This window comes from Mauremys reevesii, linkage group 17 (genome assembly GCF_016161935.1).
Source record: "Mauremys reevesii isolate NIE-2019 linkage group 17, ASM1616193v1, whole genome shotgun sequence".
Taxonomy (NCBI): Eukaryota; Metazoa; Chordata; order Testudines; family Geoemydidae; genus Mauremys; species Mauremys reevesii.
In genome coordinates, this window is record NC_052639.1 from 5,956,050 (window position 1) to 5,980,731 (window position 24,682).

A 24,682-nucleotide genomic window follows, 5' to 3' on the forward strand; every position below is an offset into this window, starting at 1 on the left:
CTCAGTTTCAGTGGATCAGCAGCTTCCAGCAGCCTGGAGGATCAATTGCACATAAAGTCCTGCTAAGCCCCTGCAGCTCTAGAATGGAGCATGGTCAGTCACTTGGGGGTGCGGGGTGGCACATGTGCAGTTAGGGTGACCAGATGTCCCGATTTTAGGGAGTCCCATTCATACCAAGGAGGCGTGGGGGCTGGAGCATGCTCAATGTGGATGGAATATTTAGAAAATGTAGCTGCCAAACTCTAAGAAACCATTAGTGAACATGTGCTTACTGTATTTGCCAGGGGCTTATCATTTGGCTGATTTTCATCGGGATGGCAAAAGGCACCTCACTGACCTTAGGGCAACTCCCCTGACCAAATTTCAAGTCCTTGCTTCAAAGCACAGGGGCCCTGGACCTTCTCAATGAAACAGTTGTAAGGATTTTTTAACATGGACAAACCAATGTATTAGTCCCTAATCTTATTCTTGGAAATGGCTGAACAGTTTTTTGCTGAACTGTTCCAGAATAACTCCTCCTAAGGCATATGCCCAGCATGGAAAACTTTAGCAAGAAAGGTCACATTTTGGAGCAGTTAGAAGCAACTGAAAATAGGGTCTTACGGAGAGTGTCAGGCAACTTCAACTGTAGGTGGCACTACCAACTTCTCTTCTAATGAGAGTCATGTGGCCAAATCCCAGTTCATTGCCTATCACATGGACAACTTCTCCCTTGGTGTTTTAGGGCTGAGAAAAGAGGAAATTATCCCTATGAACAGAAATTGGGGGAAAAAATAAGGCCAAAAGTTTTGAGTCTGGTGCTTAAAGTTAAGCACCTAAAGAAGTGGCCAGGTTCTCAGAGGAGGAGCCCCAGCAGTGGCCACTGACTCCAACGAGGCCAAGAGTGGGAGGTGGTGAGTAATAGCCACAGTCAGTGAGCTCTCTTCCTTGTCACATCCCAGGGAGCCATCCAGAGGCAGGATTGCCTTTGTGGTGAATGGAGTTAAGAGGTAGATGGGTACGGCGGAGTGTGCCCCTAGAGAGGACAATAGCTGAGAGCTGTCATATCCCAGCAGTTCTCTGCTGCTGTACAGTGTGCAACTTCTACAGGACATTTTTTTCCACCTGATTGTACCTAAAAAGGGGAACGACCTGCTAAACTGGCCCCATCCCAAAACAGGATGTCGGGATAAACCTTCCTTCCACTCACCACTGTCTCTCAACCTTCCGACTTCTACTGCCGTGGGTTTGACCCAAGTACCAGTGGACTCCCAGTTGCAGACACACTGGCATAAATAGACCATCTAATCAGACATGCAGAATACTGTTCAATTGTATTGCTATGTTCCTATGCTGCACTCATCCCTACGGTATCTGGGATCATGCAACACTAGAGCCGTGGCTTTCATAGCTCAGCTCATTTTCCCACAGGGAGATGAAACAAATGAAAGAAGAAGGAGACAACAAGGGAGCAGATGTTTCCATGTGGTTTTAGTCCAGGACTTTAACCACTGCAGAGACATATACTCTCTGCTCCCATCCCCACCCCAGACAGTAGAACTGGAGACAGCCAGCTGTTGCCATCACAAAGAATGTTCCTTTTGGCCAGAAATGGCTCATACTCAGGGCTGCACAGCTCTGTCAGTTAGGGGTGAGATTTTTTGCTGATATGATTGTGCTGGTAAAAGCTCTCTTGTAGATGCAGTTATCCGGGGATAATGGTGCTTATACCAGGATAGCTTAGGACAGATCAATACTACACAGTTTTGGTGTCATAGCTATGTTGGTTATGAGTGTGAAAAAATCACCCCCAACAGACAGGGCAAACCCCCACATTTAGATGCAACTTTCCCCTACAAAGCAGAGTTGTTTGCCAGTGCAGTGCCTGGCATTCAGGGGAGAGGTTTAACTAGATCCACGGTTAGAGCTCAACTGACAACGCCGCTGTCGAGCAGACTAGCCCCCACTCCAGTTCCTCAGCTTCCATCCATACCCCGGCCTGAGCACTTCTACACCAGTATCACGGCATCTACACGAGAGGTGGGGCTTTGCTGCTTTCTCTAGGCTGGTATAGTTAAAGCAGCAACGTTTGTAAGTGTAGCCGAGGCCACAGTTTCACATACCAAGTGACTTTGATAGAGTTTCAGCCAAATGGTGACTAGCCATTGTTGAGTATACCAGTGGGACAAAGGTCCTGGCCAAATGCTCCTCTTCCATCTGCTTATCTGAGTGGAGGAGGGGGCCCAGTTGGGGGCTGGCGAGTGGGGGGGAGGCAGGGCGGGTGCACGGATGTTTTGCGCCCTAGGCAAAACTCCCTCCTTGCACTCCCCCCCGAGCCCTGTGGCAGCTCTCGGCCCCCCCCTCAGCCCTAGGGCACCACACCTGCGGCAGATCACTCCCCCCTCCACCCTGAGGCATACCCCCCATGGCAGCTCCCCCCCTCCGCCCTGAGGTGCCCCCCCGCGGCAGCTCCCCCCAGCCCAGGGAGCCGTGTGGCAGCTCCCCACCCCAGCTCACCTCTGCTCCACCTCCTCCCCGAGCACGCCGTTGCTGCTCCAGTTCTCCCGCCTCCCAGGCTTTTGGCGCCAATCAGCCATTTGGCGCCGCAAACCTGGGAGGGAGAGAAGCAGAGCGGGGCGGGGTGCTCAGGGGAGGAGGCGGAGCAGAGGTGAGCTGGAGCGGGGAGCAGTTCCCCGGCGTGCCACGCCCCCCCGTGCGTGCTACAGGCCTCCCGCCCCGCGCCCCCCCTGCCCCAGGTCCCTCCACCTAAATGCCGTCGACGACCGGGGCGGCCGAAGATCCGGCCGCCGCGGTCGCCACCGAAGGACCCGAAATGCCGCCCCCCAGATGCTAGTGCCAGTCGCCTAATGGGTTGCACCAGCCCTGGGGGAGGTTTGGTTTGAAGTCTGCAGCATGATTCCTCCCTCCCCCACCTCCCCATGGTTGCCACTTTATGCTCAAAATGCAGGAAGAGTGAAGAGTTGCCTGGGGCAACTGCAATGATCTAGCAAACCTGGTGCATCTGCCCCATTGTCTGCAGCACAGACCAGCCGATTCCACTGACATCCCAGGTTGGGCAGCTAAATGTGCCTGCAATTCCCACCGGGCTTGTCGCTGCAGCCCCAGAAACCAGTCCTGTGACATGCAATGCAAATCCCACCCCAGTCCCCTCTCTGCCTTGAATGGGAGTGCTGGCCCATTACCGTTCATGAGGCTGGCTGGCTACAGCAAAGACTGATATGCCTACCTTGGTGTCTTCTGTGTCTGACTGAGTGCTCGTTTCTTCATCGTAGAGGTCGGACTCCTCAGAGGCAATTGGCACTTGGACAGTCAGGCTGGGGTTGTTAATGAAATTCATGTGGTCCAGCTCATCCACAAACAACTGCTCTTTCCCAGCCACTCCATCCATATACTCCGACTTGGAATCCTGGCCTGAATCCATGTGGTTCAGCACATAGATGTCTTTCTTATTGTCCTCTTCTTCCTCGGCTGGCTCTCTCTTCTCCTTCCACCGCAAGTGAAGTAGCATGAGGACAGTTCTCTTTACAAAGTCAATCGCCCTGGTGATCCTGCCAATAGCAATCTGCAAATTGTTCATCTCGCCATCATCCTCAGAAGCCGCAAGGCTATCGGCGCTGAAGGAGCTCAACAGCAAAGCTAAGAAAAGGTTGAGGACCTGGAGGGAGCAAAAGCAAAACCAGGTTGAGTGTCAGACATGAGATCTAGGTCAGGCGGGGATCTCAATATTTGCTATGGGGTGGACCACGCCTTACTAAGACAAAATCTCATCTGGACACCACCCTCCCATTTGTGACTGTGTGTACCTGACCCTCCCATCCCTCTGACAGCAATTGCTTCCCTCTGGAGGAGTCGCAGGAGGAAAGTGCGGATCCATTTGTAAGGGAAGGTCTTCACTGCTTGGTTGACCCAGGTGATCAACACCCAGGTCTGAGCACCCGGTGAGCCTTGCCCAGGAGTGAGCGTCTCTGCTGCAAAGTGAGGTGCCTTTCCTTGGCTGAGGCACCCTGGAGTCTTTCCCATGCAGGTGTGCTCATTGTGGGAGAACTTGTCCATCCTGGGGGAGGGGGGAATTGTGAGAAGATAGCGCACTGGTTTCCCCTGTGTCCTCACCGCAAAGCGGGTGGGTTCCAGCTTGAGTTAAAGCAGAGCCCAGGTTAACTGCGCTGTGCAGATATAGCTTCAGTGTCTTTAATGCAACACAGTGTGGTGTTGCTTCTGTAAAAAGGTCTGTCACCCCATCGGCTCCTGGTGTTCTGTGCTGCTATTTCGTCTCCATCCCCGTCTTTTCTGCCCCCAATATCCTCTGCCTGGTCTGTTCCCAGAGCTGGCCCACTAGGCTTGGTGCCCTTCTTCCCATATTCCCCTGGACATGCTGCCCAGCTGCCTCGTCCCTTCCTCCCCTGCTGGTGGCCCCCATTTCTCCGTCTCAGTTCCATCTGCCCTTCCAGCCCCACAGGCTCTTCTCTGCAGTGAAGAGCCGGGACAGCTGTAGAAGCAACTGGAGATGAAGGGAGAAGAACCAGCCCCATGTGACCAGACAGCTCTCCACAGACCACTGGCTCCATGTGTAACACCAACAGACCCCGGTCATCATTGGGCAGGATTGAACCTGGGACCATGAGCCTCTACAGCATGAGCTAAAAGGCAACTGCCTCTTAGCTAAGGCTGCAGAGCAAACTCATTAATCTCTCTAAGTCAGGGGTCCCCAACGCGGTGCCCACGGGCGCCATGGCGCCCACGGGGGCATCTTAATGCACCCACGTCCTGGCCCCCGGGAGAGCACCCACCGAAATGCCGCTGCGGCATTTTGGCGGGGATGCTTCTGGATGATGATGCTTGTCACCGACAAGTGACATCATCGAGAGGCGTCGCTCCCGAATTTCGGCAGGGACGCCTCTCGATGCCAGCCAAAAAGTTTGGGGACCACTGCTCTAAGTGATCTTGGTGCCACCAGATGGGATAGAACACCACACCCAGGAGATGTGTGGGTTACACTGGCACCACACTTTGGCTCCCTCCTTAGCCAGCAGAAGTAACATAGGCCCTGAGTCAACCAGGCACCTAAGCATGTGTCTGACATTCAGTATGTGAATGGTTCACTACTTTACTAGAACTATTCACAGAGTTGTAGCAGGGTCACCAACTCTCAAGATTTTATTGTGATTCTTACGGTATTTGGTGGTTTTTTGTAAATCCCCAGCTCCTGGATTATGTGATTACACGGGAATCTTGGTTTTTATTTCAATGAAAGTGAGCTTCTAGCCCTCGTAGCTACAGAGAAAAGCTTCAAAATGTGGCCCGGGTGCCTCCACTGAGCATTTTTCACCCCATCAGTGAGGACTAACAACTTACTTTTCATTTTTTGTTTGCAATGTTGTTGTAGCTGTGTTGGCCCCAGGACATGAGAGAGACAAGTTGGGCGAGGCAATACCTCTTATTGGACCAGCTTCTGTTGGTGAAAGAGACAAGCTTTTGAGCTGCACAGAGCTCTTTGCTGTCTCTTTCATCAACAGAAGTTGATCCAATTAAAGATATTACAGCACTCACCTTGTATCTCTTTTAATTTTTTGTAATACAAGCTGAGATTCTTGTGGACTCATGTGACTCCAGAAGCTGGAGCTTACAAAACCAAACCAATAGCGTGAGACTCGTGATAACTCAACTCGGGAGAGCTGGTAATGCTGCAGTTCTCAAGGACCGTCCTTAGTCATCCATGGGAGACTGAAAGTGTGAGAGTTTTCAAAACAGGCGAGTGTTGCATGAACCTTTTGGTGCAAAGAGGCTTTTCTTTGCACTGGGCACAGAACCATCCAATTCATGCATTCATCTGTTTCTTTATGGATCTGCACTACTATCAACCCCTAGCATCCAAAAGTCCTGAGTTAACCTAATGGGAGCACACTCCCTCACTTCCCAGCAGCCCTGTCTTGACTCATCACCTTGGGTGGAGCTTTGGGGGCAGAGGAGCTGTGCCTCAGGCCCTAATCTACTGGTGATTGCTCCCCTTCGCACTGTGCAGCAGTGAAGAGTGCACGGACCCGCTCAAGGGATGCCCTGCCTCAGTCCCATAGTGCACTGGCTGCATTCCCACCATTATCTTTGCTGCAGAGGAGGCCCCATTGCACAAAGGGCTAATTGGTCCAGCCACAGCTTTTGCACCAGTATCGTGCATGGGGCCGAATCCAGTGACTCTGCCCCTCCCCAGCCTCACTGCGCAATGGGAGCCGCTGGTACTTTACAGGGGACAGCAGCATCGCCCAGAACGTGAAATGCATTTGCTGTGAAAAACTGACCCCTCCAGCCCAGCCCCCACAGCTGTTGATATTTGTGCCTCCCGGTGCCAGGAGCACATTTGAGAAGGGAATTAGCTGCTATTCAAGGTCACTGCTGTTTTCACATGGCTCATGCCATATGACTCAAACAGAGTCTTTAAATAAATCCCTGGGACCACACCAGTTTAATACGCATGTTAAGTACCAATTACAGCTAATCATTTCTGTTGCCGTTGTCTCCGGAGTGTTCCGGCAGGAGTTGATTACCTTGTCACCCGAGTGACTTCCTCCCTTCCCCCCTTTATTAATGCCAAAGGAAATGCCCAAAGTGTCATTACTAGTAAAGGGCAACCGGCCATGGCATTATCTGGGGGGAGGGCTCCAGAAATACACATTACTGTAGCCAGAATGCTTAGGCCATCACCTGGTTTATGCTCCAGGAAACTGAAACACAGCACTGGTCTGGTTTCCCTACGCACAGAGGAGGCAAAGCAGCTGGACCCAGTCGGGGGCATGGAAGCGGGCCCAGGCTGCTCCCCTTTATCTGGGACTCTGCAGAAGTGTCTGCTAGAGCTCTGTGGGCTGGCGTTGTCCTTAAGGCGGAGCAGCCACCCTCTGAGGTTTGGTCTCCCACAGGAAATCGGGTGGGTTGCTAGTGGGGCTTAGAGTAATCAGATGTCCCAATTTTATAGGGACAGTCCCAATTTGGGGGCTTTTTCTTATATAGCCCCTATCACCCCCTCATCCTCATCCCACTTTTTTACACTTGCTATTTGGTCACCTTATGGGGCTTCAGAGTGAGCACTCTGCAACCCTGGGGCAGGGGCACCATGCCCCTCTCCATGCAGTAATAAGTCACAAACTCAGTGAATCGAAATTCAGGATTCAGGAAAATTCAGGAAAAGCCATGACATTGCAGCCCCTCCCCTGCCTCCAGCACTGCCCTCTGCAGTGTCAGCACCCAGGCCTGATGGCGCTCGTTATGCATCTCACACCCTGTCTCGCACTGATCCGCCAGCCAGCTCTGGGGCTGTGCCTGGCACGGAACCTGAGCTGTGACTTTCCATCCTGGAGGTGAGCTCAGCCACACTGAGAGAGCCGAGAGCTGCCCAACCCCACTGGCCTCCAGGGCCTTCTGCCCTCTTGTACCAGGGCTGAATTTGGCCCCCGAGGAGCCAGGATGGCAGGAACATGCCCACAAGGTGTCGTGATGCAGAAGGAGATGCAGTCAGCTCTCCCCTAGAGAGTTTTCAAAGTGAATTCCAACAGGCTTACACAACACTGAGAAGTAATAGAAGCAATTAGACAAGCCACTAGGATGCCTGCTGCTGCCGCCTTGCTCCTTTGGAGGAGAGAACAGCACCCATGCAGCCAGGAAAATAACTTTCAAAGCCAGCGGGTAGAAGGGGACTAAGGTTAGAAAGGATTTCACACTTCCCTGGAGCTTAGGGGTTACATGTGCAATTCAGGAGTGGTATCAGGGCAGCGAGCAGCTCGGTCATCGAGGGAGGTAAACAGGGGGGCGGAGGAGATGCAACCTCTGGCTGCACGGCTCCCGTTGGAAATCCAACAGAAGGGGGTGCTGCGGAGAGGAGGAGAATGAGGGGAAATACAGGGTGTATTGGGGAGGTGTCAGGATTTGTCATGTGGCTGAGGGTAGGGAGGAGAGCAGGTGACATTTCTGTTCTAATCGTTTTTTACCAAAAAATGCAATTTTAGGTCGAATTCAGTGACTAGTTTCAGCCAAAACAAAATGGAAAAAACCTGTAAATGTCCAAACGAAACATTTCAACATGTCACTTCGGAAAGCCGTTTCGTTTCAGTGCTGACCTACATTTCGTTTAAAAACCATCGCAAACATTTCAAACCCTTTGAAAATTAAATGAAATGGTTCATTTGACCCCAGAGTAAATCATTTGGGGGTTTTGTTTCAGCCTGAAAAACCAAAAATGTATCATTTTGGTTTGATCCAGAATAAAAAGAACCATTTCAGTTCACCCAGTGAGCGAGAAAAGCTGAAACTCGCCCAGCTCAAGAGCGGAGCTTTCATTGCAGAACTGGCACAGAAGGACCTGCTCATTGCAAAGGTATCTAGTGCCTCACGGGGGATGGTGATGCTGTATGGAATATGGGCGACCATTTATAATATTATCAATACCAAAATTCAATGACTCTTATATCAGATATGCCACATAAGGTAACCGTGGAAAAGGTATGATTTCCTAAACATGATAAGCTTGTTTATATGTAAGAGAGCAGTATGATTGCTCAGAGCTCCAGTATGAAAATGGAGAAAAGCCGGTTGAGAGTCTTTGGGTTAAGTTTAGAAGTGAGAGCAACAAGGGTGATGTTGTGGTGGGCATCTGCTATAGACCACCGGACCAGGAGGATGAGATAGACGAGGCTTTCTTTGAACAACTAACAGAAGTTTCCAGATCACAGGCCCTGGTTCTCATGGGGGACTTCAATCACCCTGACATCTGCTGGGAGAGCAATACAGCAGTGCACAGATAATCCAGGGAGCTTTTGGAGAGTGTTGGGGACAACTTCCTGGTGCAAATGCTGGAGGAACCAACTAGGGCCGTGCTCCTCTTGACCTGCTGCTCACAAACAGGGAAGAATTGGTAGGGGAAATAGAAGTGGGTGGCAACCTGGGCAGCAGTGACCATGAGATGGTCGAGTTCAGGATCCTGACACAAGGAAGGAAGGAGAGCAGCAGAATACGGACTTCAGAAAGCAGACTTTGGCTCCCTCAGGGATAGGGTGACCAAACAACACATGTGAAAAATCGGGATAGGGATGGGGGGTAATAGAAGCCTATATAAGAAAAAGACCCAAAAATCAAAATTGTCCCTATAAAATCGGGACATCTGGTCACCCTACTCAGGGAACTGATGGGCAGGAACCCATGGGAGGTTAATATGAGGGGGAAATGAGTCCAGGAAAGCTGGCTGTATTTTAAAGAAGCCTTATTGAGGGAACAGGAACAAAGCATCCCGATGTGCAGGAAGAATAGCAACTATGGCAGGCGACCAGCTTGGCTTAACAGTGAAATCTTCGGTGAGCCTAAACACAAAAAGGAAGCTTCCAAGAAGTGGAAACTTGGATACATGACTAGGGAGGAGGATAAAAATGTTGCTCGAGCATGCAGGGGTGTAGTCAGGAAGGCCAAAGCACAACTGGAGTTGCAGCTAGCAAGGAATGTGAAGGGTAACGAGAAGGGTTTCTACCGGTATGTTAGCAACAAGAAGGTGGTCAAGGAAGGAAAGTGTGGGCCCCTTACTGAATGGGTGACAGGTGATGTGGAAAAGCTGAAGTACTCAATGCTTTTTTTGCCTCAGTCTTCACAGACAAGGTCAGCTCCCAGACTGCTGCACTGGGCAGCACAGTATGGGGAGGAGGTGAGCAGCCCTCAGCGGTGAAAGAACAGGTTAAGGACTATTTAGAAAAGCTGGACATGCTCAAGTCCATGGGTCCAAATCTAATGCATCCGAGGGTGCTGAGGGAGTTGGCTGATGTGATTGCAGAGTCCTTTACCATTATCTCTGAAAACTCGTGGCAATTGGGGGAGGTCCTGGACGACTGAAAAAAGCAAAATAAAAAAAGCAAATATAGTGCCCATCCTTAAAAAAAGGAAGGAGGAGAATCCAGGGAAATACAGACTGGTCAGCCTCACCTCAGTCCCTGGAAATATCATGGAGCAGGTCTTCAAGGAATCCATTTTGAAGCACTTGGAGGAGAGGAAGGTGATCAGGAACAGTCACCATGGATTCACCAAGGGCAGGTCATGCCTGACCAACCTACAGCCTTCTTTGATGAGATAACTGGCTCTGTGGATGAGGGGAAAGCAGTGGACGTGTTATTTCTTGACTTTAGCAAAGCTTTTGATATGGTCTTCCACAGTATTCTTGCCAGCAAGTTAAGGAAGTCTGGGCTGGATGAATGGACTATAAGGTGGATAGAAAACTGGCTAGATGGTCGGGCTCAACGGGTAGTGATCAATGGGTCCATGTCTAGTTGGCGGCCGGTATCAAGTGGAGTGCCCCAAGGGTCGGTGCTGGGGCTGGTTTTGCTCAATATCTTCATTAACGATCTGGAGGATGGTGTGGACTGCACCCTCAGCAAGTTTGCAGATGACACTAAACTGGGAGGAGTGGTAGATACGCTGGAGGGTAGGGATAGGATACAGAGGGACCTAGACAAATTGGAGGGTTAGGCCAAAAGAAATATGATGAGGTTCAGCAAGGACAAGTGCAGAGTCCTGCACTTAGGACAGAGGAATCCCAGGCACTGCTACAGGCTGGGGACCAAATGGCTGGGCAGCAGTTCTGCAGAAAAGGACCTGGGGATTACAGTGGACAAGAAGCTGGATATGAGTCAACAGCAGGGCCGGCTCCAGGTTTTCTGCCACCCCAAGCGGTGCAAAAAAAGAAAAAAAAAAAAGCTGCGGTCATGCCGCTCCACTCTTCAGAGGCAGTTCGGCAGCTGGTCCTTTGCTCTGAGAGGGACCGAGGGACCCACCGCCAAATTGCTGCCGAAGACCCGGACCTGCCGCCCCAATAGTGGCCGGAATGCCGCCCCTTGGTATTGGCCGCCCCAAGCACCTCCTTCTTTAGCTGGTGCCTGGAGTCGGCCCTGGTCAACAGTGCGCCTTTGTTGCCAAGAAGGCTAATGGCATATTGGGCTGCATTAGTATGAGCATTGCCAGCAGATCGAGGGAAGTGATAATTCCCCTCTATTTGGCACTGGTGAGGAAACATTTGGAGTATTGAGTCCAGTTTTGGACTCCCCACTATAGAAAAGATGTGGACAAATTGGAGAGAGTCCAGCGGAGGGCAACAAAAATGATTAGGGAGCTGGGACACATGACTTACGATGTGAGGCTGAGGGAACTGGGCTTATTTAGTCTGCAGAAGAGAAGAGTGAGGGAGGATTTGATAGCAGCTTTCAACTACCTGAAGGGGGGTTCCAAGGAGGATGGATCTAGACTGTTCTCAGTGGTGACAGATGACAGAACAAGGAGTAATGGTCTCAAGTTGCAGTAGGGGAGGTCTAGGTTGGATATTAAGAAAAACTATTTCACTAGTAGGGTGGTGAAGCACTGGAATGGGTTCCCTAGGGAGGTGGTGGAATCTCCATCTTTAGAGCTTTTTAAGGCCCGGCTTGACAGAGCCCTGGCTGGGATGATTTAGTTGGGCTTGGTCCTGCTTTGAGCAGGGAATTGGACTAGATGAACTTCTGAGGTCTCTTTCAACCCTAATCTTCTATGATTCTATGATCCTATATGCATGTATCATCTTTGTATCATGAGTTATAAATATGTGTGGTATATTGATATCTCAAACTTGTGCTGTGCAGCTGGGTGACACCCGCAGACAGATTGGCATCAGCCTGTTCAATAGCCCATCATGGGAAATCAGCTATACAATGACCCATTGAGAGAAGCCAGGGGCTATGCCTATGAGTCAGCAGGACATGCCCATGAACATGGGACTCCATGTGCCCTTCCATGCCAGGTGCGGTGAGCTTGTGTTTGGGACAAAGGATGCACAAGCCGCATGACAATTGGCAAAGGATATAAAAAGGCAGCGGCATCACCTCCTTTTTATCTTCAATCCTGCTTCTCAGCTCTGGAGTAACTTCTCTACAAACTGAAGCTTTGAACGAAGGACTGACAGACCTATCCAAGCTGTGGATGTGTTCCAGGGGGACTTTACAAGCCAGCGAACTCACCAGTGCTGCTAAGAACCTGATATATGGACTCTGCGGGCATATGCATGTATCTGATTGCTTGACTATTTAACAACTCTCTTCTCATTCTTTTCTTTTATAATAAAACCAAGGCCAACTCCAGGTTTTCTGCCGCCCCAAGTGGGAAAAATAAAAGCCGATTGGCGGCACTTCGGCGGTAGCTCAATCGTGCCGCTCCATTCTTCGGCGGCAGTTTGGCGGCAGCTCAGAAAGGAAGAGAGGGACCGTGCCCCCCCCATAGCAGATGGAGGGCCACCCCTTTATATTGGCTGCCCCAAGCACCTGCTTCCTTCGTTGGTGCCTGGAGCCGGCCCTGAATAAATCTGTTAGTTTTAGCTACTAAAGGATTGGCTGGCAGCGTGGTAGTTTAGGTAAGATCCAAACCAATTTGCTGATTGCGAGCCAGAGACTGGGATGTAATCAAGGGGCTGTGTGATTTCTTGGTAACCAGTGTGGGGGATCAGGGGCACAGTCTGCGACTGGTTGGTGAATTTAACTACAGTGTTAACCACCAGTTTTGGGGGAATCAGCTCTCCTTTTTGAAGCCTGCCTTGGCATTTCCAGTGTGGGCTAAGGTCACAGGGATATCACAGAGTTTAAGGCCACAAGGGACCACCAGATTATCCAGTCTGACCTCCTATACATCACAGGCCACCGACACTGCCCGGCACCCGCATGCTGAATACGGCAACTGAAATTAAACCAAAATATCACAGCCCACGGGAGAGTAAGCTATTGTGTGCCCCAGGCAGAGAATAGAAGGGACTGAGGTGCGCCAATGCTGAAGGCCTCTGCAGTGGCAGGGAACTGATGAAGTGAGCTACACCCAGAGGATACAATCCAGGCCTAGCTTTAAATCACAGCACCCGCCTGCCACGTGATGTGCCCAGCAGCTTGAGAGAGCGTTTAGAGCAGATGGATCCTCCATTGCTTTTGCTAGAGGAGATGCTGAGGAATGGCCCAAATGAAACACCCAGGCTGGATGAAACCAGGAACCTCAGTGTCCTACCAGAAGAGGGATGGTCCGGGAAGACCCAGCTGGGTGAAGATGGGCACAAAGAGACCACGCAGAGCAATGGGACATGGTAGAAATAGACACAGGGACACACACTCATCTGCCTCACCACAAGGGGTCACAAAAAGGGGCAGGTAGGCCTTAATATTCACCTGGGGGGCAGAGAGGGGAGGGAACAGCTGCTCATGGGATGTTCTTTTCTGACCCAGAGTCCACTTCCAGCCACCCTTGCCCCAAAGTCCACCCCCCTCCCCAGCCCTAGCAATCGTGCACACACCCAGCTGTTGGATGGGGGCTGCCCACAAGCTGCCAGGCCCCTTACAGTGCTTTTGTCTATCCGTACGTGGACTGAAGCCAGGCACCCTGAGACACAGCCTCTCCCCGTGTGCCGCCCCTGAAGCTCTGTTCAACAGGGACATGGAGATCAACAGAGCCCAGGGGCAAACCTGAGGAGGCGGGAGGCAGGGCATTCCCTGGGCTGTGGAATCCGCTGCTGCTCCTGAGCAGCTGAGCCAGAGTCCAGCCCCCAAGGGGTGATGCCCCAAACTCCTGCCCTTAGATTCCAAAACCAGAAGGGACTCTTGCGATCACCCTGTATAGCCCACACCAGGGGACTGCTCCAGAATACATTCCTGGAGCAGATCTTCTCGAAAAGCATCCAGTCTTGTGATTGCCATGCCCTTTCGCCCACAAGCCAATGCTGCAACATGGCCCCAGTTAAGTGCTGCTAGAAATAAACAGCCTGGAGCACAGGGCAGGAGTTAGGTGGTGTGGTCCAGTGGGGTGAGCGTGGGATGGAGGCCTAAGCTCTAGTCCTGGTTCTTTCTGTGGGACGTTGGCAAGTCCTGTCTCCCTGCACCTTAGCTTTCCGTATCTTAGCTCTTCAAAGTAGGGACTGCGTTTGTACAGCAGCTAGCGCAATGGGCCTAAACCTCAGCTGGCGCCTGTATGGGCTTGTCATAGGTTTGTTCCCCACTTTGAACTTTAGCGTCCAAAAGGTGGGGACCAAACCTATGACATGGTTGACAGCAGTTGGGATTTTTTAAGAACCAAAAGCCAGTGAGATATTTTTCTCTAGCTGTTTGGAAAAGCAGCCTGAGGGCAGAGGGGTTAAGTTTTCTAACAAGGCTTTGTTAGAAGGGGATTCCAGCTGGGTTTAGCTGAAGGGTAATTACCGTTTGCAAAAGACAAGTCACAAACCAGTTTTTCTGGTCTCTTCTCAGTCAGAGAAGTCCAGTTAAAAGCTGTGAGTCAGCAAACACCAGCAAAGGACATTTGCAAGTGAAGTGTTTTTTCTAATTCATTCGGGCATAGAAAGGTTAGGAAATCTCTGTAACAAGCAGCCCTGAGCTGAAGCATCCCAGTTCAGTGAACTGCAGAGGGGTGTGGCCTGCACCAGAAAGCAGAAAAAATGAGTGCCAAGGAAACATCTAAACAGGAGCTGATAAGGCTGGAGGCAAAACAAAAAGAAATGGAGTTAAAAGAAAAGGAGCTGGAAATAAAACTAAAGGAGATGGAGATAAACCAAAAGGAGATGGAGATGAAAGAAAAAGAGAGAGAGGCTGACCACAGGAGAGAGATGGAGAAGCAGGAGGCTGACCACAGGAGAGAGATGGAGAGGCAACAAAAACAGCTAGAAATGAAAGAAAAAGAGTTGGAGCTCCAGAGGGAGGCCAACCAGGAGGCTCTGGAATTAGAAAAGGCTAAAGCAGATGTTCCAGCTAACCCTAACAACCCTTCTCCAGGTACTGTTTCCCATCCCAGGAAATTTCCCACCTACAAGGCAGGTGATGACACCGAGGCCTTCTTAGAAAATTTTGAAAGGACCTGCCATGGGTACAACATCCCTACAGAACAGTACATGATAGAGCTGAGGCCACAGCTCAGTGGACCCTTAGCAGAGGTGGCGGCTGAAATGCCTAAGGAAAACATGAATGATTATAAACTGTTTCAAACAAAGGCCAGAATCAGAATGGGGCTAATACCTGAGCATGCCCGTTGGCAGTTCAGAGCCCTAAGGTGGAAACCAGATGTGTCATTCCCCAGACACGCCTACTACATTGGAAAGAATTGGGATGCCTGGATATCAGGAACAAAGGTTCAAACTCTAGAAGAGCTGTCCCTCCTGATGCAAATGGAGCAGTTCTTAGAGGGGGTTCCTGAGGAAATAGAAAGGCACATCCTAGATGGGAAGCCCAAAACTGTAACCGAGGTGGGGGAGATCGGAGCCAAATGGGTGGAAGTAGAAGAAAAGAAAAAAGCTACTAACAAGGGGAGCGAATATAACAAGGGGCAAACCGAAAATAAACCCTACCACCGGGGGCCACCCAAGACCCCACCTACAACCCAAGGAAAGCCCCAGACTACCCATGGTCCCACCTCACCAATCTCCAGCAACCCACCTCGGCCCAGTGACCCGTCAGCTGGGCGATGTTTTAAATGTAATGAACTGGGACATATAAAGGCCAACTGCCCCAAGAACCCCAATCGAGTGCAGTTCATTACACCACCATCACGCCAAGGATCCCCAGGCCCAGATACCTCTCAAATACCCCCGGAGCAAAGGGAAACCTTGAGAGTGGGCGGGAAGAAGGTTATCGCGTGGAGAGACACCGGGGCACAAGTGTCAGTTATCCACCAGTCCTTAGTGGACCCCAGATTCATCAACCCAGAGGCCCAAGTAACAATTTATCCATTCATGTCAAAATCTGTAACCTTGCCTACAGCTGAACTGCCTGTCCAGTACAAGGGCTGGTCAGGAATGTGGACTTTTGCCGTCTATGACAATTATTCCATCCCCATGCTAGTGGGGGAAGACTTGGCCAACCATGTGAAGCTGGCCAAGAGGGTGGGAGTGGTCACCCGCAGCCAGGCCAAGCAAGCTTCCACTCCCATCCCTGTTCCTGAGCCATCCACCAGGGCCCCGTCTGTGTTACCAGAGACCCAGACAGAGGTGGTGGAACTGGATCCCATGCCAACAACTGAAACAGCCATAGTGCATCCAGTCCCAAAACCGGAACTGAAAAAGCAACCAGCACCAGAACCGTTGCCAGCACTGACGCCAGCGCTTGCAAACCCGTCTCCAACCCCAACGCCAGAGGGTGCCAGCGGGCCTGAACTGGCAGAAGCAGCAGACAAGCCTACCCAAGAGGCTCAGCCAGAGCCTGAAATATCACCTAGTACACCAGCGGAGAGCGGTTCACCAGCAACAAAAACAACCCCATCACCTACATCACTTCGAGAGGGACCAAGCCCAAGTCCCCAGTCTAAGGAGGAACTGGCGTCTCCAGCCTCAAGGGAACAGTTCCAGACTTGAACAGGAAGCAGATAGCCTTCAGAAAGCTTGGGCGGCAGCACGGAGCACCCCACCGCCTCTCAGCTCTTCTAACCGATCCTGGTTTGTTGTAGAACAAGGACTTCTATACCAGGAGACTCTTTCTGGTGGACACCAGGAAGACTGGCATCCTCAAAAGCAGTTGGTAGTTCCAGCTAAGTACCAGGGAAAGCTCTTAAGCTTGGCCTATGATCATCCCAGTGGCCATTCTGGGGTGAATAGAACCAAAGACAGGTTGGGGAAGTCCTTCCACTCGGAGGGGATGGGCAAGGACATTGCTAATTATGTCCGGTCTTGTGAAGTGTGCCAAAGAGTGGGAAAGCCCCAAGACCAGGTCAAGGCCCCTCTCCAGCCACTCCCCATAATTGAGGTCCCATTTCAGCGAGTAGCTGTGGATATTATGGGTCCTTTCCCAAAAAAGACCCCCAGAGGAAAGCAGTACATACTGACTTTCGTGGACTTTGCTACCAGATGGCCGGAAGCAGTAGCTCTAAGCAACACCAGGGCTACAACTGTGTGCCAGGCCTTAACTGACATTTTTGCCAGGGTAGGTTGGCCCTCCGACATCCTTACCAATTCGGGAACTAATTTCCTGTCAGGGACCATGAAAAACTTGTGGTCATGGGGTGAATCATTTGGTTGCCACCCCTTACCACCACCAAACCAATGGCCTGGTGGAGAGGTTTAATGGAACTTTGGGGGCCATGATCCGTAAATTTGTGAATGAACACTCCAATGATTGGGATCTAGTGTTGCAGCAGTTGCTTTTTGCCTACAGGGCTGTACCACATCCCAGTTTAGGGTTCTCACCATTCGAGCTTGTGTATGGCCACGAGGTTAAGGGGCCATTACAGTTGGTGAAGCAGCAATGGGAGGGATTTACGCCTTCTCCAGGAACTAACATTCTGGACTTGGTAAGCAACCTACAAAGCACCCTCCGACACCCTTTAGCCCTTGCTAAAGAAAACCTAAAGGATGCTCAAAAAGAGCAAAAGGCCTGGTATGATAGACATACCAGAGAGCGTTCCTTCAAGGTAGGAGACCAGGTTATGGTCTCGAAGGCGCAACAGGCCCATAAGATGGAAGCGTTATGGGAAGGGCCATTCACGGTCCAAGAGCGCCTGGGAGCTGTTAACTACCTCATAGCATTTCCTAATTCCTCCCTAAAGCCTAAAGTGTACCATGTTAACTCTCTAAAGCCCTTTTACTCCAGAGAATTACAGGTTTGTCAGTTTACATCCCAGGGAGGAGATGACGCCGAGTGGCCTGAAGGTGTCTACTGTGAAGGAGAAAGTGATGGTGGCGTGGAAGAGGTGAACCTCTCCACAACCCTGGAACGTCTGCAGCAGCAACAGATCAAGGAGCTGTGCACTCACTTCACCCCCTTGTTCTCAGCCACCCCAGGATGGACTGAATGAGCATACCACTCCATTGACACAGGTAATGCTCACCCAATTAGAACCCCACCCTACCGGGTGTCTCCTCATGCCCAAGTTGCTAAAGAACAGGAGATCCAAAACATGCTACAGATGGGTATAATCCACCCCTCTGACGGTGCATGGGCATCTCCAGTGGTTCTAGATCCCAAACCAGATGGGGAAATACACTTTTGCGTGGACTACCGTAAACTAAATGCTGTAACTCGTCCTGACAACTATCCAATGCCACGCACCGATGAGTTATTGGAGAAATTGGGACGTGCCCAGTTCATCTCTACCTTAGATTTAACCAAGGGGTACAGGCAAGTACCGCTAGATGAACCCGCCAAAGAAAAGTCAGCCTTCATCACCCATGCAGGGGTGTATGAATTTAATGTGCTTCCTTTCGGACTGCGAAATGCACCCGCCACCTTCCAAAGGCTGGTAGATGGTCTACTAGCAGGATTGGGAGAATATGCAGTTGCCTACCTCGATGATGTGGCCATTTTTTCTGATTCCTGGCCCGAACACCTGGAACACCTGGAAAAGGTCTTTGAGCACATCAAGCAGGCAGGACTAACCGTTAAGGCTAAAAAGTGTCAAGTAGGCCAAAACAGAGTGACTTACCTAGGGCACCAGGTGGGTCAAGAAACAATAAACCCCCTACAGGCCAAGGTGGAGGCTATCCAACAGTGGCCTGTCCCAAGGTCAAAGAAACAGGTCCAATCCTTCTTAGGCTTGCCCGGGTATTACAGGCAATTTGTACCACACTACAGCCAAATCGCTGCCCCACTAACTGATCTGACCAGGAAAACCCAGCCAAATGCAGTTAAGTGGACTGATGAGTGTCAGAAAGCCTTTAACCAGCTTAAGGCAACACTCATGTCTGACCCTGTGCTAAGGGCCCCAGACTTTGATAAACCCTTCCTAGTAACCACAGATGCATCTGAGCGTGGTGTGGGAGCAGTTATAATGCGGGACGGACCGGATCACAACTTCCATCCTGTCATGTTTCTCAGCAAGAAACTGTCTGAGAGGGAAAGTCACTGCTCAATCAGTGAAAAGGAATGCTACGCCATTGTGTATGCCCTGGAAAAGCTACGCCCATACGTTTGGGGACAGCGGTTCCAGCTACAAACCAACCATGCTGCACTAAAGTGGCTTCATACTGCCAAGGGAAACAACAAAAAACTTCTCCGCTGGAGTTTAGCTCTCCAAGATTTTGATTTCGAAATTCAACACATTTCAGGAGCTTCTAACAAAGTAGCTGATGCACTCTCCCGTGAAAGTTTCCCAGAATCAAATGGTTAAGAAGTGTTCTTGAAATGTGGAAAATCTTGTAGTTTTACATTATTAATAGTATATGTAACGGTGCATGTGTTTTATTAATCTGTTTATTTTAAAGTTCTAGAAAGAAATCATCACCAGTGTGGTTCCCCACTGTCTGTGATTTGGGGGTGTGTCATAAACAGATAGTTAAGGGTTAATGTCTCTTTTACCTGTAAAGGGTTAACAAGCTCAGTAAACCTGGCTGACACCTGACCATGGGACCAATAAGGGGACAAGATACTTTCAAATCTCGGTGGAGGGAAGTCTTTGTTTGTGTTTTTTGTTTTGTTGTTGTTCTCTCTTGGATCTAAGAGGGGCCAGACGTACATCCAGGCTCTCCAAGCTTCCTAAAATAGTCTCCTCTATTCAATATAGTGAGTATTAATTAAAAAGGCGGATTAGGCTTTTGTTTGTTTTCTGTATTTGCAAATGTGTATTTTGCTGGAAGGATATTTTTCCTCTGGTTGCTGTACTTGTACTTATGCTAGAGGGGAGGGAGTCCCTCTAGTTCTATAAGCTGTACACCCTGTCAGCATTTCCAGCCTGATTTTACAGAGATCATTTTTATTTTTTTCTTTCTTTAATTAAAAGCTTTTCTTTTTAAAAACCTGAGTGATTTTTTCCCTTGTTTGAGACCCCAGAGGGTTAGTCTGACTCACCAGGGACAGGTGGGGGGAAAAGAGGAGGGGGAAGGTGAATCCCTCTTTGTTTTAGATTCAAGGAGTTTGAATCAGTGTCGTCTCTCCAGACGACCCAGGGAGGGGGAAGGTGGGGGATGGTTTATTTCCCTTTGTGTTAAGACTCAAGGGGTTTGGGTCTTGGGTTCCCCAGGGAAGGTTTGGGGGGAATGGAAAGTGACCAAACCACTATATTTTTGGTTGGTGGCAGCGCTATCAGATCTAAGCTAGGATTTAAGCTTAGAAGAGCACATGCAGGTCCCCACCTTTTGGACACTAAAGTTCAAAGCGGGGAACAAACCTATGCCAGGGCTACTGTAAGATAAGTAATGCAGGACTGATGTTCTTCTGTACGTTTGCAATGGGGCACAGATCCTGTGGGGATGGTGCCTTGGATATGTTTATCCCAATAACAATACTGACTGGTGGCTGGGCAGCTAGAGGGTGAGGAGCTGAGAGCGAGTATTTGATGGCTCAGGTGTCTTCCTTACATGGATTTCAGATAAGAACATAGGAACATAAGAATGGCCATACTGGGTCAGACCAAAGGTCCATCTAACCCAGTATTCATTGCTCTCCCTTCGGGCCCATTTTATCAACCGACGCTACTGTGAGCCAGCAACTCACCACAAGGTTTCCGATGACCATGACCATCAAGAAGACAATGAGGCACATGGGCTGGCCAGCCACCTGCATACAGTCCCACATGGTCTCGATCCACTCCCCGCACAGGATGCGGAAGATAATGAGGAAGGCGTGGAAGAAGTCGTGCATGTGCCAGCGGGGCAGCGTGCAGTCCAGAGAGATCTTGCACACGCACTCCTTATAGCTCTTCCCAAACAGCTGCATGCCCACCACGGCAAAGATGAAGACGATGATGGCCAGTACCAGGGTGAGATTTCCTAGAGCCCCAATGGAGTTGCCGATGATCTTTATAAGCATGTTGAGGGTCGGCCAGGACTTGGCAAGCTTGAAAACTCTCAGCTGCAAGGAGGTGGAAACAGAAACGTTGATTGGCCCGTGGAACTCATTGTCACAAGATATCACTGACACCAAGAGGATGCAGGATTCTGAGTGACAGCATTCAGATAGTATCCAGAGTGATAGTGGCAAATACTAAAAACACAAGTGTTTTGGAAGGGGTACGAAGCCTCCAGCTTCCATGCCTAACCCAACCTCTAACCACTGTGGTTAGGAGGAAATTGTCATGGGGCAGATAGCTAACTACCTCCTGCATGGCTTCCTGCATCTTTCTCTGTAGCATCTGGTGCTGGCCTCTGACAGAGACTGGACACTGGTTTGGACGGACCTCGGGTCTGATCCAGCCTGGCTGTTCCTATATTAGCTCAGAGGGAATGCAGATGCCCCTGTGAGTTTAGCTACTGGCCCAGTAAGACTAGGGGAGCTGCTGTTGCCATTTCATCTAAAATGGACCGTACAGACATGCCTTCCTCGCACCCACCATGCTAACAGCTCCGCCAGGGCATGCGGAACGTTCAACCCGAGCTGCATCAGCCTGATCTTTGAACCCAACGTGAGTCAGTGACCGTCACCACCCAGGAGTTAGAAATGACCCTTCTCTGGGTATGGCACTTGCCATGAAGCCCCTCAGCACAGCAGAGCCACAGGGCAACCTACCAGGCGGAAGGATCGGAGCACAGAGAGCCCCTGCACATTGGCCAGGCCCAGCTCCACCAAGCTCAGGGTAACAATGATGCTGTCAAATATGTTCCACCCCTGCTGGAAGTAGTCGTAGGGATCCAGGGCTATGAGCTTTAGCACCATCTCCGCGGTGAAGATCCCAGTGAAGACCTTTGAAAACAGACCCTGTTAGTGCTCACCACACAATCAGCACATCACAGTGCCCCGAGGGAGGGGAGGGGCCCCAGGGGGATCTCGCGCCAGAGCCCACCCAGGCGTAGGAAGCAGTAGTGGGCAGCCGACTGAGATCATGCCACGGCACCAGAGGGCCTGATCCAAACCCGATTGAGCCTGTGCTGCTGCCAATGGACCCTGGCTTGGGACCACAATGCAGTGCGCCCTGGGCCCCGGTGCTGACCACTGGACATTCAGTGCCTTTCCTGTCAGGGCATGTGATCGAAGCTACAGGTGCTGCTGCAGCTCCCCCTGACTTGGTTTGTGTCAAAGGACGGGTTCAGGACCATCTCCTGCATCGCCTCCAGGCTGGTTTCGGGGTGTGCTGGACAACCCAGCCCTCGCCCACCCCGTCCCCAGTTACGATAGGGATCACAGGGCTCGCCATAGAGCTCGGCCTCACACATAGGTGGGAAAGCAGGTTTACATTTTAGCACGTCTGAGGGCATAGAAACAGCACAGATCCAGAGGACGGAAGCTCCGTCCTGAGACAGTCCCTCGGCCCTTACCTGACCTGGGAAGAATTCCCCCCCTACGGACACTGTGTAAGACTGCCATCGGCCCCTGGCAGTGGGCGGGGGAGGCAGTGGCCGGCCCAGAGCACGCGGCACTGTGCGGATTCTGAGCAATGGCAGAGCTCTTCAGAGGCAGCCCAGGCAGGGCAGAGGTAACTTACAGCAGACCTCCGGGGGCTAGTTACACTGGGAGCTGGTCACTCCCAGTAAAGAGCTGCAAGTTTGATGCTGTGCCTCGGAGAGTCTGTTTGCCCTGCCGCTGGGAGGTGCGATGGCAGCAGGCGTCGACATACCCGAGCCAGCTCCGATCTAGCTTTGCCAGGGGCTCTTGTGAAGGCGCAAAGTGTAACTGAGTTTAAAAAAGAACTAGGCAAGTTCCTGGAGGATAGGCCCAACAATGGCTATTAGCCAGGCTGGGCAGGGATGCTCTGGGGTCCCTAACCGCTGACTGCCAGACGCTGGGAGTGCACGACAGCAGATGGATCACTTATAATTGCCCTGTTCTGTTCACTCCCTCTGAAGCATCTGCCTCTGCCTACTGTCGGCAGAGAGGATCCTGAGCTAGATGGACTATGGGCCTCAGCCAGTGTGGCCATTTGTCTCTTCTCTAGCGAGATGAAAGCTACCTCAGGTAATGAGAGCAGTGAAGCTGTGGCAGCATGGAGGGTGGCGTGGGCTACCCCTGCTCACCCAGCACCCTGGGTACAGAGTGGAGCAGCCACTGCCCATGCTGCTGCAGCTGCACTGCTATTGGCACTCAGCCAAAGCTAGCTCGGCTATGTCTCCACACTGTGCATCACACCCCGAGGGCAGTGTAGACGTGCCCTAACGGCAGAGCAAAACGGCACAGGGAAAGGAAAACTAAAGCAGATAGTCCAAGAGCCTGAGAAGACGCAGAGCCCTGGAATTCTCTTCCTGGAAGCCCAGAGAGACCCAGTGCACTGGAGTTCTTTCGCTGGAAGCCATGTGGGAGTGTGACGGGCTCCAGGAGACCCCAAACGAAGGTAGTGTTGCTGCTATGCAGCAGCTCTGGGCTGACTGGGAGTGGGAGAAAGAGCACTATTGTGTGTGAGCCCTGGGTAAACGCTTTCGCCACCAATTGCCTTCAGAAACACTTGGCATGGGGGATGTTGTCACAACAAAATAAAATCCAGTTGACTAAGTAGCACCCTCAAGTTACTTTCAACTCAGGAGGAAACCCAGGGGGCCCGTCTAGCTCTCTGCCTCTGTCACTCCCCCTGAGGTCGGCTGCTGGGTAAAGCGATCTGGCTTTTACACATTACTGTCTTATTGGGACTATAACGATGCTCTGCATTATCGCATTACCTCAGTACAGTAGCAATTATGTGACAATTAGCCACCTACTACAAGTGTTTGCATTTCAAGGCCCCGAGTTCTGGGTGTGCAGAGCTGGGCTGACGGTAGGTTGCACACACGACACATGTTCAGCTCAGCAATGCTCATTTTGCTGACTTTAGTTTCCATTTGTATTTGACTCATGCTGGGCTTCATCTCCTCACCGGCCAGACTGATTATAATCATATTGTGTCGTCCAGCCACAGGGGGCTGAGCCAGATGCAGGAATTCCTGGGTGAAATCCTCTGGTCTGTGCTAGGCAGGAGGTCAGACAAGATGATCAAGTGAGCCCAAGGAGAAGGTCTCTTCACTCTAACTCCCTTACCTCTCTCCCCCACAAGGTTTTCTTCAGAGATTCTGCCTGGGCTCAGTCCAAACGGGAGTTCGCTGGGAAGGGGAGGGAGAATGGGTTTGTGGAATCCATTCGGCTGCTTTCTGAGCAGGAGACAAACACTTTCCCTTACAGTTCTGACTGAGCAAGGGCGGCTCTAGGTATTTTGCCGCCCCAAGCACGGCAGGCAGGCTGCCTCTGGCGGCTTGCCTGCAGGAGGTCCCGGTCCCGCGGATTCGGCGGCTTGCCTGCAGGAGGTCCCGGTCCCGCGGATTTGGCGGCAGCCTGCAGGAGGTCCCGGTCCCGCGGATTCGGCGGCAGCCTGCAGGAGGTCCCGGTCCCGCGGATTTGGCGGCAGCCTGCAGGAGGTCCCGGTCCCGCGGATTTGGCGGCAGCCTGCAGGAGGTTCCAGTCCCGCGGATTCGGCGGCAGCCTGCAGGAGGTCCCGGTCCCGCGGATTCGGCGGCAGCCTGCAGGAGGTCCCGGTCCCGCGGATTCGGCGGCAGCCTGCAGGAGGTCCCGGTCCCGCGGATTCGGCGGCAGCCTGCAGGAGGTCCTGGTCCCGCGGATTCGGCGGCAGCCTTCAGGAGGTCTGCCGAAGCCGCAGGACCAGCGGACCCTCCGCAGGCATGGCGCCGAAGGCAACCTGCCTGCCGCCCTCGCGGCAACCGGCAGAGCGCCCCCCGCGGCTTGCCGCCCCAGGCATGCGCTTGGCATGCTGGTGCCTGGAGCCGCTCCTGTGACTGAGTTTGGCACTCAAATGGCAGCAAACGTTACCATTACCATGGGCCAGATTTTCAAAAGAGTTC

At 51.5% G+C, this 24,682-nt stretch overlaps 1 protein-coding gene across 1 annotated transcript in view; it reads right to left on the reverse strand.

Annotated features, from left to right (window-relative positions):
* LOC120385062 (sodium channel protein type 4 subunit alpha-like) overlaps positions 1-24,682 on the reverse strand; it is a 127,511-nt gene that overhangs the window by 45,258 nt on the left and 57,571 nt on the right. Inside the window, 3 exon segments of the mRNA XM_039504163.1 lie at positions 3,227-3,655; positions 20,424-20,780; positions 21,435-21,608. Of these exon segments, the coding sequence (XP_039360097.1) occupies positions 3,227-3,655; positions 20,424-20,780; positions 21,435-21,608 (960 nt within the window).